The 16060-nt window shown below is 31.0% G+C and overlaps 1 protein-coding gene across 1 annotated transcript in view; it reads right to left on the bottom strand.

The window, feature by feature from the left end:
- Positions 1–526: 526 nt before the first annotated feature.
- The window catches only part of LOC129218579 (neuronal membrane glycoprotein M6-a-like), a 36650-nt gene continuing 21116 nt past the window's right edge, over positions 527–16060 (bottom strand). The window contains exons 6-7 of the mRNA XM_054852891.1: positions 13877–13942; positions 527–5013 (exon numbers count right to left, since the gene is read on the bottom strand). Coding sequence (XP_054708866.1) covers positions 4885–5013; positions 13877–13942 — 195 coding nt within the window. The 3' untranslated portion in view covers positions 527–4884. The remainder of the gene's footprint in view (positions 5014–13876; positions 13943–16060) is intronic.

The raw sequence follows: 16060 nt of genomic DNA, 5'->3' as shown, positions 1-16060 counted from the left end.
ACAGTCGCTTGCACCACATTTGCTCTAAATGGAGTTGTATTATTCATAAAACTAGTTTTCAAATGATTTGTCATTTATTGCATACCTTATTTTAATTTGATCTATTGCCAGCATTCAGACATTTTTGTTTGAGAAAACAGGTTTACCTTAACAAAATCTGCAAAGCAAACTGAAGAAGGAAACAAAAATATCGAAGTATTGAATTGCCACCGAGCATTAAATGAGTAATATTGATTAGAATTTGTTGTTGTTCAGATCATAGTTAATGTTGATAATTTAACATATTTTGAAGTTCTGAAGAAGTTTTCTGAAGTTGTAATTGGAAATGTCTCTTAGAGCTTTAAGTTGAACTAAATTTGACAAGCTCATAACAGTCACAAGTAAAAATTAAATTATTTGCTGTCAAAAAAGATATGTTCAAGCAAATAAAGTACAATACTAGCACATAATTTTTTTTAAAAAAATGGTGCTTGATTATTTTTAATTAAAAAAACCCGACACTTTTCTAATTTCAAATGTCTTTATTATACATAAAAGTAGATATGCAAAATTGCAGTATAAAAATAGATTGGACTATATGCTATAAAAAGTAATTGCACATATACAAAAATAGCAAGAAAAAAAATCCCATTTTCCAGTGATGATTTAACGAAGTATAGAATGTAGAAGAGGAAATTTACTAATGATTTGTTCATGAATTATGTTCGGTAAAACTAACTAAACAATCAAATATTAAAAAGTTTCTTGAAAAATTATAAAAGATATTATTTCATTGCTGAACATTATAAATATGATTGTTATTTAAAGAATTTATTTTTAATGACTGGACCTCCTACTGATATGGTTAAAGCAGAAAATTAGGATCACAATACTTGGAATGATTCAATGGTTTTACACTAACAATCTGTAATACATAGAAAATACAAAACATGCTGTTATAGCCTTTTTTTTTTTTCGATGCTAGATGATGCAGTTAAATATCATTATTCTACTAGCCACATGAAAGTATGACAGAAGCAATGAAAAGGAAGAATGCATAAATGCGAGAAAACAGTCAGCATGCATTTGATTATCTTTGTATTAAATTTTCAGGTCAAAAATTTCTTGTCAGAAATCTTTCTATTTTGATAAACTTTTTTCTCATTCGTATAAACAGAGTCCTTCTGATTATAGATTGTTGGAAAGAAAACCTATGCACTAGAAATGTGTGACTTTCAAAATGTTTAGAGGGACAGCAAAGAATCTTAAAAGATAGATAATTGAAGGGCCACGGGGAAGAATGAGCATAGTCCACCATGCTCAAATTTCCCTCATTACGTTTGTAAGCTTGAAATCTCAAATCGTTTCCAAGTTAGCTTCATTCTTGCTTGTTAAAACTCACTCACTATGATGATTCTTGCCTGAATAATATTTCTCTTGAATACTGTCTGTAATAATCTAAGTGTTCCCATAGATTAACCAGAGATATTCAGAAAAATGGACTTTGATCGCTCTTTCCCCGTAGCCGTTCAATTAATTAACATCTTGTGGTGCTCTTGTACAAGATAAGGTTTTAAAAGAAAAAAAAAATCCCAATTACAATAAGTTAAAAAAAATTTTACATTGAAAATCACAAGGATATTGCAGCTTTTTTAAACTGCATAAGCAGTTAACAAACTTTATACAAAGAAATAATGACATTAAGATGAAGTGAATTTTTGAAATATGATTTAAACTATTATTGAAAAGCAAAAATTGAACTGCAAGTTAGGTTCCACGTTTTAATACGCTATACAGTCATCAGGATTTTCCTTTATGCAGTTTTTATGGCACAAAACTTAACAAGAGTTTTCACTAGTCAAGAGAGAGTCATATTTTAAATAAATTTTTACAAGATTGGATTTGATAATTAAACAAAATAAAAGTGGCATCAAATGCAACTTTGATCAAAAACTCATTGTACTGAACAAGCTAACAGTAACAAATCCAAGTAAATGAATGAAAACAAGGGAAACAACTCCTTCCACACACACACAAAATGCAAAACTACAGCTTTATAAAATTAGTCCTAACGATTTTAGAAGCCAGGGTGGTAGGCTCCTCTTTTAGTGTCGTAACACAGTAAAATCTCACAGCTGCCAGCTTTTAATCCCGCAGGTAACTTTTCAAGGAAAGTGACACACAAGCGAAAAGAAGGAGCAATAAGTTTTAAAAGTCACTCCCATGTTTTGAGGCGACATCTTTCAACAAAAATTAATTATACATTACAAACTTAATAACGTTTTTTCTAAATTTACTAATAGCTGTAGTCTAGACACCTTGTATAAGCAAAAAAAATTTTTTTTTGTCTTTTGTAGCTAAGCTGCCAATTAGGGATGCGCTGCTTCACTTTTCCAGTTGTACTATAATTTGATGTATACACACACCATAAGGACCCATTTATAGAGTAGGCAACCATTCACAACACAATAACACATTCACACAAAGAAAGGACAAGGACAGAAGAGAGAAAGTACATCCATGCACGAGAGCCAGGATTCGAATCCGGGACCTCTTCATTGCAGTCAGACTCCTCTGACAACTAGACAAGGGGGCAGCAAAAACCAATAACAATTAGAATTGAAAACATGTGTCTCAATGTTACAAAGCAACAAACAACCTCTACAGTGCATAAAATCCCACTATTTATTGTGATTTGCAACTTTAAGGTTATGCTTCAATTTGCTGTGCAAAGCTTAACATTTTATTTGTACTACTATGTATTTTAAAAAATATATAAATCAAGAAAATGAAGACTCAGCTTTTCAATGATAAAAGAACACTGAGAGGTTTTCATTATTGTAAATATTACTATTTGAAGAGTTAAAAATTTATTTTCAAATGTCATTAAGATATTTCAATGAACTTTGCTTGTACTCCTGATAAGCTTTGAGGACAAGAAATTGTGATGGGGTGCCTCTAAGAAAAACTTCCTGCATTGTTGACAAAAACACAAACTGAGGCTTGAATGAAATAACTTACAGAAATACAAAAATGGAAATAGTTTAATAAAAATACTTAATGCATTATGCAAATAAGCAAAAGCTAAATTTTTGTGCTGATTTTTTTGGTTAAAATTTTAAATTAATGAAATAGGTAATATGCAACTACTGAAAGAAATATATTATATGAAAAATGAAATGATGTGGCCATGGAGTGTTGCTGTATGATGGGATCTCTTAAGGAGCTCCACATGTCTAAACCAAAAGAGTGAAATCAAAATGGAGCATCATCGTGCATCACCCCACTCAAGGGAAAGCATTGCTAGCATGTTGAAAGAAACTTGAATATTTCACGTTTTCTTATGAAACAAGTAGAATTAGAGAGAAAAACTTTGTGAATAATTTTTATCGAAGTTTTGTCTTCTAATGCAGAGGTCGTGGGTTCGATTCCTGCCGTTGCCCTGGGTGTTATTTCCTTCTTTTGTGTTGTAAATCTTTGTGTGTGTCGAGAGACAACGCGTTTAGTACGCAGTCCTCTATGTGGGTGAAGCTGTGTAGTTTCTGAATAAATAAATTAATTAATATAAGGTAAAACACCCGTAGTGGCCAGTACTTAAGTAATGGCCACTTCAAGGCTTATGTGTGAAAAAATAGGATTCCAGGTCTCCCAATGGGTTCAAAAGGCCATCAAACGTGCAGGAGGTTTTACCTCCTGCGAAGCACTGACCACTATTGGGGTGTTTACCTCATAATACGTCATATCCCGTTTCTATAAAGCATTTGCTTTAAAGGCAAAGAAATAACAAATTTTAGGAGGATGTAGCCAAGAATAATGAGTAAATTTGTGAGACGTCTTTACACAATATAATTTGAAAGCAAATTTCTTTGATATTGCATACAAGGGAAATTGCTTTGATTGATTTAAAATCATTAGAAGAAAGGGAGGTCATAGGTACAAGAAAACATTTACTGGCAGCAATTGGATGACCATAATATAAAAAAGTGGATTTTTTTCCCCTTTAGCAACAAAAATCATCTCAGAAAATGCTTGCGTCTCAATTTAGACACACTTTTTATATAATAATTTGTAATTCATTTGAAAATCAACATAGTACATCAAACTGTTTCATAATTTATAACATGAAATATTTTAATGATTGTAGGTAAAACTATTTCTTCTTTAAATAAATTTCACAAACAAATAGTTGCTTTTAACACTTGTGCTAAACATAGACAATAAAATGCATGAGTGCAAAACAAAAGTTAATGGAATGTCAAGTCAACAGCAAACTACTTGTGCAACATATTTTCATAATATGTGCTACACACTTACTATAAATATGTCAATGATTAAACAGTTGAGCAATAAATAAGACATGATCTTTAAACTACATGCTATTTTAAAAAAAAAAAAAGATATAAATACTTGGATCTACACATAGTTACAATACAATCACATTTAAGTATTTGTGAGTTTTGTCCATGCAAAAAAGTACTTTATGACAAGATCTATGTTTCAGTTAATATAATGAAGAAAAATTGAAAATAAGAAAAACACTTTTAAAAGCTAATTTTATTCTGTTAAACAGATAAATTCAGCTTATTGTTAGTGAAACTTTAGCTCTGTCAAGACTTGAGCAAATCTGTACATAGATGCAGTTCCTTAGTATTTTTTTCACCAGCTTAAATAAACTCCCTTTTAAATAATGTTGATGTATGATAAATTAAATGCATCCGAGGCTTCTAGGTTTAAAAAAGAAGGATAAAACAAATATAATTATTTACATTTCACAGCATAATATGAGAAATGCCAAACTAGATTTTAATACTTTAACCCAAATACATCAACCAATCAATCATCATTTTCATATTCTTTGAAAGTCTGAAAATTTAACAATTTGCAAAGTAACACATAATTAAAAGTTTAAAATCTATTTTTGTTCAGCGTTCCCAATTCGGTATCGTGTAAATACTGTAAATCTTGAAGCTCTTGGAATTTTTCATTATCCATTATTCTTGCATAATTTGCAGATAAGCACATCAAATAGTGTATCTGGAAAAAAAAAATTTTAAAAATTACTTCATTTACAAACAAGGAAGTTGTAGGAGGAAAAAAAACATAATACCTTGAAGACAGTTAATAAATTCTATATGATATGCAGTTTCTGCATAATATTTGCATGTTTTTCCTAAATTTATCAATATAACTTTTGTAGTTATGAATTAATTTTTATGAAACTTTTGAAAATTGTAAAACAGAATATTTCAGCTATTACTGAAAAGAAAAGTGTAATAAATATTACACATCTTTTTTTTTAATGCTGAATAATCCACATAGGAGGCAGTGAGAAGCAAAGGGATATAAGAGGCAGAATTAAAAATTTTAGATAACAAGTACACATGCTTAGTGAACCTCTCCTCTGTCTTGGGGCAAGAGATGGTACTAGCAGCATTAGTAAGTTGCTGCTATACAGCATGATTTAGAAAAAAATTCAATGAAAGCCTACCTGGGATGTTAAATGTGGTTTACTCAAAACTTGAAAATGTCCACTTACATCACTTTGCTTCTCACTGCCTCACATGTAATTTTTTATACACATTACTTTATTCACCCAACAAAAGGTTCATGTTAATTGTAGAGCAAAATGAAATGAAGCACTGTATAAATGAAAATAAAAAAAACTGCTTAAAAAAGAATTCAAGTAAAAATAATAAATGCCAAGAAAAGGAATTAATTGTTAAAATGAAAGCACAAGTATTTGAAGTAAATTAATGTCTCCAAATAAACACATTTTAATTCACCGAAGACAGAATTAATTCATTTGAAATTAGTGCTAATGACACCACTCTTTTCCACAACTGTGGGACACCACAACAAACAAACATAATAAAACTAGTGCTACGGCAGAGCAAGTTCTCCAAGATTGGTTAGAATTTAAATGCTGGCATATGAGTAGTCTTTAAGAGCAATAATCTGAGAGAGTGTCACGCCTGTGATTAATGCCATATTAGATTTTTTTCAAAAAATTACCGACTGTTATTCATTTTGTTAAAAGACCAAATCCAGAATTTTTGTTCCAAAATTGAGTTGTTCAGTTTCTACAGATGTTTAAAGACTTGTGTGTGGTATTAAAAATTAAGTGGAATTTTAATACATAGAAACTGCTATGTGAAACAATTCTTTCTGAAAACAGTTTATTTTCAATTTTTTCTTGTGTATGAAATATAGAAGGGTCTAACTTAATATAATAAAGGACTTGTGGCAACTACAGTTGGCTCTCTGTTTAACGACTTTCAAGGGACCACAAAAAATCGTCCTTAAGTAGAAAACGTCCTTAAGTAGAAAATGTCCTTAAATAGAATGCTTTTAACACTACAGTGGACCATCTGGGACCGTGAAAAGCCGTCGTTAAATAGAGAAAGTCGTTAAATAGAGTGTCGTTAAACAGAGAGCCTACTGTAGTTGCCCCAAGGTCAATGAAAGTCACCAAAAAGTGACATTTTTGATGTTTTTTAGTATTTTTGAGGTTTAAAAACAGCTTGCACCTCTCAATTGCCATGGCAAGAGTAGTATCTTCTAAAAGGCAAGTACAAGCACTCTTAAAAAATTTATAAATTTTTGCGCCAAGTTCAATGTGCTTTCAGTTGTATTAGACTGGCATCAGTAAAACTTTTCAAGAAGCATTTAATACAACCAAGGCAAATTAACAGATGCAATATAACATTAGATTATGCATGTGTAATACTAATATAAGACTGTGGTGAAATTTATTATAGAATTACAATATTTAAATAAAGCTAATTACTGCAATTTTAACACTAAATTGTATTTTAGTTTATGGAAAATAAACAAAATCTAACTAAATAAGAAAATGAATATTCATATAATTTTGCCAATAGTAATCTTTTAGAAGTGCATAAGACCTAAAACAGTTTCTCTTCCTTGAAAAGATATTTACTTTTTCAACCTCTCAAAAGTCAAGTTGGGAGTAAAGGTTTTTAGAGGCTTAAGTCCAATCAATAATGCATTAAATACCACATATCAGTTTAATGCTGATGCTTCAAATTAAAAAAAAAAAAAAAAAAAAAACTATTTGTAAGGTATACTACTATTTACATTTTACAAGATAAAAAGATGCATTTATATTCGAAAAATATTTTCAAAATCAGAAACTTCAGCTGAATTTAATAAAGTCACCAGTATATGACTCCTTGTCTGTTTGAAAATAACTTTTCTTTGCTTTTTCCGACTCCATTTGTACAATGTGATACAAAATAAACAAACACTCATCATGTTTCAGAACTCGTTCCAAGTTGCCTCCTTCTTTACTCACGGATCGAAAAAAGCCCTGGAGAAATACCCCTTTTTAAAGCAAAAAAACTTGAGAATGATACTTTAACAAGTCTACAAGATGTTATATTAATAATTATTGACGTAATTGTCAGAAAATTGGGGGGGGGGGGATTTTGGATGTGGGGAAAAAATAGTGCAACGAAAAAATCGGATTTCTGGTATTACTAGATGAAAAAACAGCGGAATTCCGGTAAAATTCAGTAAAAAGTAATCAGTCGTATTGGATTAGCGATAGTAGAAAATCTTTAAGGTCATGAAGAATTTAAAAAATAAAGAGTTAATAGGAGTAGATAATAGCAAAATCCAGGAGTTTTAAGGGCCCTTATTTTCTTTTCTTAAAAAGCAGGAGTTTATAAGGAGTTTGCAAGGAGGTAAAATAACTTGTAGCGCTAAAGAGAGTGAGAGAGAGAGTGAGAAACCAATACTTTTTCATCATCTTGATTAAGTATACAGCAAGTCAGAGGCTTCAACTCCTTCTCCTGCACAAACTGCTGTTTCTTAACGAGTATGGACAAGTCAGTCACAGTCCTATCTATGCTCAAGCAGTGAGTATGTTTAAGATGGCTGTTGTGAGAGAAACCATCCTGTTGGAGAGGTTATCTCGCAATGACATTGAACATATTCAGCCTGTCATCCTAAGAAGGAGACCTGATTCTCTTTGGGGATCATATGTCAAAAATACTGGCTTCTTAGCAAAAATAGTATTCGGAAGGCTTTTGGTCTTCTTACTGATATTTACACCTTAAAGCAGCACTGTGCTATAATGGGTATCAGTAATGATCCAATTTGAGGAGGTTACCTCTTTAATGAGAAAACTATTACTCACACCCTGTATGATTGTGAAGTGTTTTCTGCCTATAGGTCTGAACATCTTGGTTATCATTTGCCTGAACCATGGGAGATTCATGATATTCCTATTGAGTGTTTGCTGAATTTTACTTCAGCTGCTGGTCTGTTTTAAGACTTCTGTTTGGGGACTAGTACAATAGACTTGTGGTCGCAGTGCTTGGTTTGGTTGAACCCCCCTTTCTTTCATTTTATTATACTGAGTATACAGCAAAAATTAAGATGTAAAAATTTCTTAACCTAGTTGGTTACATCTACTACTAAGTGTATTTAAACACTTTAATTTTCCAAAATAATTCTTGAAATTCGAAAATATTCTTTTTCATTTTCATTCAAACCAATAATTTCAGCTAAATGTTAGGGTCAATTTTGAAATATTTTTATAGTTTACGACGCTAAAAAACTAATTTTGCTTGTCACTAATAGTATATACGTTAAAGTTCAACTATCGTTTTATTATTTATTTCTTAGTTTTCCCTATATGTAATCAAGATTTATGACAAAGTTAAATTATTAGATCCTATTACAGAGTTGATTTTGTTTGTTAAATACGTTTTTTTTGATAATTTATAGTCTATTTTCATTTTATTCTACGAGGCGTATTTTTAAAGTAAGTTCCGTTTTGTATAAAAAAAGAACGAGTACAGATAGAGCAAAGAAATTTATTGCACAAAAATCTACCATCCTTACGCTATTTTTTGACATTGCTCCCGTGATTTTCCAAACATTTGTCATAGCGTGGTACAGGTTTTTGTATACCTATTCATAGAAAATTGCCGCCTGTGTAGTCAGCCATGGGATAACATATTCTCTGAGCTCATTATTGCTGTTGTGCCACAGACCACCTTAGAAAGACTTTAGATGCCGAAACAAATGAAAGATGCTGCGAGTGAGGTGAGGGCAGACCAGAGGATGTTCAAAAACGCCCAGCCAAAGCCCTGTAAGAGTCCTCATGGTTGACTAAACGGGCGGTAACTTTGTACGAATAGGTATGCAAAAACCTGTACCACGCTATGACAAATGCTTGGAAAATCACGGGAGCAATGTCGAAAAATAGCGTAAGGGTGGTAGATTTTTGTGCACTAAATTACTTAGCTCTATCTGTACTTGTTCCTTTTTTATATAAAAACGGAACTTACTTTAAAAACACGCCTCGTTGTTTTCAATTTGACACCATAAATTTTGTTTCTTTATGAGTAAATAATAATTATGTTGCAATAATAAATGTTTGACTTGCATTTGAAACACAAAAGAGCATTTAAAACTTTTGCCTCCAGGCTCAAGTCTTCTTGTACAAAGAAGACTTGATTCTTTTAAAGTTTCAGCTTTTTTTACAAACACAGTTGGCTCTCTGTTTCACGACGCTCTTTTAACGACTTTCTCTGTTTAACAACGGCTTTTGACAGTTTCAGATGATCCACTATAGTGTTAAAAGCTTTCTATTTAAGGACGCTTTCTACTTAAAGATGATTTTTTGTGGTCCCTTGAAAATCGTTAAACAGAGAACCAACTGTTTTTTTTTTGCAATAAATAAATTTTAAAAATGGCGTAGCATTTTGATGGATAAAAATCTCTTCAAAGTATATAACATTAGATGCTCCATTGAGTCAAACAAAAGTTATAAGCTCCAACATAAAAGGGGATCATATCAACTGTCTCCAGTCTCGCCTAAATGTTGTTAATGCCACATGTAAAACAAAATAAATATCAAAATTGTCAGTTACAGAGCATTAAAATACCAGTTTATAATGCAAGCTTTATGATTAACATAACAGTAAGTCGGGCAAGTAGCATTAAAAAGCAAGAAGTCCAGACTACAAAAACAGGCTAAGTTTTAAAAAATTTCAAAATTTTTTAAAGCATTTCACCACAATGGATTTTACTGTTATGGTAAGACATAATAGATTATAATAATAGCAAAACAATTATTTCAATATGTTGTTTGTGCCAGAAGTCACGCTAGTTTGAATATTGATAAAATCTGCCATTTTTCCACACTTCAGTGTTATGTAATTGAAAGCACATTGAACTTGCCACAAAAAGTTACAGATTTTTTTAAAGTGCTTATACTTGCCTTTCAAATGACACTACTTTGCTATGACAACTGAAAGGTGCAAGCTGTTTTTAGACCTCAAAAATGCTTTAAAAAAAAAAAAAAAAAAAACAGGAAAATGCCATTTTTAGGCGACTTTTATTGACCTTAGGCAACTAATTGCCGCAAATTTATTGTTTATTTTATTAAGTTACATGTTTCAATGTTTCATACACACAACAAAAAAAAAAAAGAGGAGGTAAACTGTTTTCAGAAAGCATTGTGGCACATAGCAATTTCTATGTCTCAAAAATCAGTTTAATTTTAAATACCGAATCTTTAGGGGCCTGTAGAAACTGAACAACTCAACTTCAAAACAAAAAATTCTGGATTTGGTCTTTTAATAAGATGAATGACAGTAGGTTTTTTTTCTTTGAAAAAAATCTAAGATGGCATGAATCACCTCATAATGCTAGGTGTGACTGTTTCTCCGATTCTCGCTCTTAAGAGTATTAAATTAAATTGAAAGGAATTTTTATTAATACAGAAGTTACGACTATTTAACCTGGAATTAAAAAAAATAAGTAAATTCACATACGATTGAAGAAAGAAATTAAATGATTATTCTTTTTAACTAATACTTTTGAAGAAATTGGGCATAGCTTACTATGACATATTAAAAAATGTTACATTACTGAAACATACAATAATATAAATGTTCACAGTAACTAGACATTAATACTAGTAATAATCAAGAAACTATTTCCTTCCTTAAATTAAGCAACATTGTAAATTATTACTGTTGACTGTTTATTTCGATAAACCTTAATGTTCTATTAGTGTTTCTCTTACTCTTCATTCTTATATTATTTATTTTAGCATATAATCATTTCCTTACACTAAAGATGGGGTAAGGCTCTAGCAGTTTAAAATATTATGCATTTATAAAAGCTATAAATTTAACTATGGAAAAAAAGAGACGAGTTCAAACCAAGTACTGCAAAACGTGTCTGGTACAAATTTTCTCAAAGTATAATCAGCTTGGTACATTAAAGAAAAGAAACAAAAAAAATGTACTTTACATCTTTAGTACAATAAAACACACATAAATATAAAAATAAATAGCAAAAACTATATGATAAGCAATAATCATATCCTGCATTTTCCTAGTACACATTGGGAACACGTTTGGAACACTTAAATTCAGAAAACTGTTCTAGTTTGAATGTGCAAAAAAATGAATTCCAAAGTGTTCCCTCAAAAAGAAAGTGTTTGGAAATGTGTTCCACTCAGGATATTTGTCAAATTTAAACTTAAGAACACATTTGAGAACAGACTGGGCACATTTGAGAGCGGATAGAGAACACATTTAGGTACAATTGTAAAAACATCTCTTTCTTTAATAATAGACCATAAAATCTCTTCAATATGATTTTACTAAAAATTTTGTTGCAATGAATTGTGGTCAGTTGATCTGACAAGTGCTGTCAAAAAGGATTGGATTCCCTGGTTAAAGACTCCATTTCCTGGCCACAGTTGAAAGTTGTCCAGCAAGATTTATGTAAAATTAACAGCAAAAACTACTGGTGTTCCATAAGTGCTGTAAAATGTTTTCGAAAAGTAGGAACATGTGTCCGAGTTCAAAAAATGTTAAAAAAGGGAGTTGAACCAAATAAGTATCATCAGAAGTGATTTGAAAACTTCTGAAAAGCACGTTTGTGTTCAAAAAGTATCTAAAGATTTGCAGAAGACTTGTGAGAGCAAACAAATACTGGAAATGCGATACATTGCTGGTAATGAAAGAGGTGTGGAGAAACACTAATTGATGACTAAAATAAAATCATTATTTTAAAAACATCAAGCTACCCTGAAAATGTTTTAAAATAATCCATAACATGTTTTAAAATATATCTTGTCCAGTACAAAAATTGAGAAATCAAATCACAATATAACAATATTTCCTTCTTGTGGTAAAGTGTAATAAAATTTCAACTTCTATCAATTCTAAGTCAAAAGAAGAAGAAAAAATGGGATTATTGAGGCAAAGATAATTCCTTTTGTGAAGAATATTAGGAAGACTTTGAACCCATTAATAAACAAAATATCTAAAGGGTTTATTTTTTACTTTTAGTTCTGCTAACTCTCTGAATTTTTCAAAATGATTTGTTCTTATACTGAAAAGTAGTGGAGAGTATGAAATTTATTTACTACAATTTTGAAGATCTCCTCTTTTCCACTTGCCACACTTAATGGGAAAGATTGAAATTCTGAAATTAATAACAAGGTTTGATATGACGATATCTAGAGTTGAATTAATAATGGTACATCAATTGTCTTTGCTTTTTACTTCATAAGAACAAAAGGGTCATCATTTCATCTGTTAAATTATGTGCATTTATATTCCATGATTCTCCATTGGTCAACATTATTTCCAAATCTTTGCCATCTTTGATTAATAGATAGATCATTTGGAGCATCTTTTAAATCATATTCATTGCATAACAATTAAGAATAATTGACTTATGAACTCATTAAGTCAAATCTGCATTCTATGGCATTTCTCGCTAGATCCATTGTAAAAAAAATCTCTATATTACATTTTCATTTAGACTCATATACAAAATGAATACTTTTTCTTTAAACTTTGTGATGCGGCTGAGTTCACTTCAAATTATTGAGGATGTCAATCTAATTGGATAATTCTGTAGCATCACAGGGCATTTTATTAAAAGACACATCTGACTGAAGATCCTCAAAAAGAAATTTTGCAAGAGGTGGATTGCAGTTCTTGGTCAGTAATAACTTACTGGATTCATGAAATTCAAAATTTTGAACCATAGAATAATACAGCTTAAAAATTTCAAGGTTTAACATTCCAGAAGCCTCATCTTTAATAGTTTTCAATTTTGGAACAATTATGAATGCTAAGAAAAGAATCATAAACTTCCCCTAATTGATACTTTAAGGGTTTTATAGCCTGTATTCGACCTACCCATAGAGTACCACTTCAGTTTTAAAGTATGCCCCTTTACACATTTCAATAATATAGCTCAATGAAAAGTTGATAAAGGAAAGAATATATAAATGTTTTGAGTCATATAAAAAGTTTTTAAAAAATGCTACAAGCCTCTAAGGGTGCCATTTGCCATATTTTTAATTACTTAATTTATAGAGTGGTTACATGGAGTCTTGATTGCCAGCAAATTTAACGTCCTGATTCGAGATAGTACCCCTGATTTTTGGCCTCTCATATTGGATCAGTTATCATAAGCTTATTCATCATATCCAGCAAATTTTGAATTTTTTCCAACAAAAAGCTTACGTTAATTTCAACAGTAAACTCATTTGGGTTCAATTTATCAGTTCAGATTTTATAACAAAAATAAATGTCATTAGCTCAATCTTACTGTTATCAGGAGTGCAATCTAGGATTATGTAAATCTTTGGCTTTTTAAATTTTATTAACAAAGTAGTTTAATATTTTCAGGTAAAAGAGACACTACATCATTTTGAATGTTTTTTAGATACAGTGCGGTGCAAAAGTTAAAGCACGAAGCAAATTTCAAATAACCCAAAGACTACACATTTCAAATGAAGTTTAAGTCTACAAGATGTTAAATTAATCAGAATATTTGCATATTTACATCAAATGGGTGTGTACATAGTGCACACACACATACTTACCAAACTTAGAACCACCAAAAAACTAGCAGATAGAGCAACAAGAAATAATACTTCAGATGTCTCAACCTTCAAAAAAAAAAAACATTACAACTTTAAAATGTATGAAAGTAAAAAGTGGCAGATAATGGTACAAATGGTTTAGAACTAATCAATAAAAACTAAACATTTTGTACATGAAAGAAAAAACATTTTAAAGAGAAATGGTGACTGAAACTATTAGTGTCTGTAAGGAATACAATGAGGTATATTTTACCTCATCAGACACAACTTGCATTATTCATGGTTTACTTTAAATATCAATGAAAAATAATAGAGAATAATTGTACAGCAAATGTTGAAAACGGCAATCTACGGAAGCATACACTTTCAACCCAATTAATCTGCATTGTAAAAAACATTTATGCATCTATGTCGATAGAATAAATAGTCTCCAGATTGGCTGTTCTGTGGATGATGTCATCACTATATGACTCACAGTAGGTAGGCTAGATTTGATGTCACCTGACCTTAATGACATACATCAACATTGTCACATGAGTGCTGATGTCATCACTATGTGAGCGTCACAGGCCACTAGTTTGTTATTAATTTGTCAATTTACTAAGATAATATTTTAAAACTACGGGTTGTCTGAAAAGTCATTGATAAATCTTAAAAATTCATAGAAAAACAACAAACTGCCGTATGAATGCAGTTTGGGCTATAATACTTCACAGGTTCAAATATTTTTTAGATTATTATAAAAAAGGGGGAAAAAGAAAAATTATATGTGATCATTGTATCCTCACAGTTAGAGAAATAAATTTCATGAGTGGTGCTTCTTCATTTTATCAAACTGAAAGCAATACCTTTCATTTCCAGAGTTCAATGTGTGTACCATTAGTGGGCATGGGATTAGCTTGAGTACCATTTAGATGAGGTTTGAGCAATATATGGTGCACACATTAAACTCGAGTAATGAAAGGTATTGCTTTCAGTTTAATAAAATTTTTAAGCACCTCACATGGTGCTTGGTTTTTCTAACCATGATAATACAGTCATTACTTATAATTACTTTTTCTATGTCTTTTTTATTCCTTTTTTTTTACAATGTCATAAATTCGTGAATCTGTAAAGTATTATGCAGCAAACTGCATATTTCGTACAATAGTTTTTTGGATTTCAGTGATGTTTTAAAATGTATCAAAGACTCTTCAGATAACCTAATAGCTGAACTGAATTTCCACGATATACTTAAAAAGGACTGATGAACTCAAAGAATCATTTAACGATTGATTTGAATTTTTAAAAGATCAAATCTGCTAAGAACAATCTAGCTAAATGAAGTATTTTTCAAAAGAATAATAGGCAAAAAACTGAAATTGAAATCAAGGTAATTTTGCAAAAAGGTATTATTGCCAGGACAAAGGAAAAAAACACAGCAAAAATGCAAAAAAAAAAAAAAAATTTAATGAATGGCAAAATCTATTTTCAAATAAACTTCATTAAACTTTGTTAGGTTAGGATAGTGATGTAGGTTATGATACCAGACTTGAAAGGCTTAATATATATAGCCTAGAGCAAAGGAGAGTCAGAGGAGACATGATTCAGTTGTTTAAATTGATCAAAATGAAAGATGTTAATGGGTTAAATTTTTGCATGGAAAGCAAGAAAAGGGTCATTGTTTTAAGTTTTCAAATCTCAGGTTAGCCTGGAAATGAGGAAAAATTACTACTTTAATAGGGCTGTGGGCACTTGGATCAGTTTACCGGAAATGGCTGTAGTGAGCAACGAGGTGGATAGTTTCAGGACAGCCATTGATCTTCATTGAGGACTAATAAACTGACTAGGACCAGCCAACCGAGCCCACGCCCAGTAGCTGATTGTCAAATTAATATTGTATACCCTCGGTACCCATTTGTATTGTATACAGTAGACCCTCGTTTTACATGGGTTAATTTTACGTGGATTTGACTATACACGGCTTAAGATTTGACACCTTTATTTTATTTTACCTGGATGAGTTTTGATTTTATGCGGATACAGCATTGCAAACAGATAAAAATTTTCCCCTCTCAAAATCCAAATTCCTGAGATTGCAGATATCAAGTAATAAACTGCATTTTGGATTGCTAACAAGTGAGCTTGGGCACTGGAGACATTTTTTTGCGATTGGTTGAGGAGCTCTTTCCAGAAGTAAAGTTA

Source organism: Uloborus diversus, chromosome 3 (genome assembly GCF_026930045.1).
Source record: "Uloborus diversus isolate 005 chromosome 3, Udiv.v.3.1, whole genome shotgun sequence".
NCBI lineage: Eukaryota > Metazoa > Arthropoda > Arachnida > Araneae > Uloboridae > Uloborus > Uloborus diversus.
Note: the sequence above shows the minus strand (reverse complement) of the source record. Positions and strands in the feature narration are given on the sequence as shown.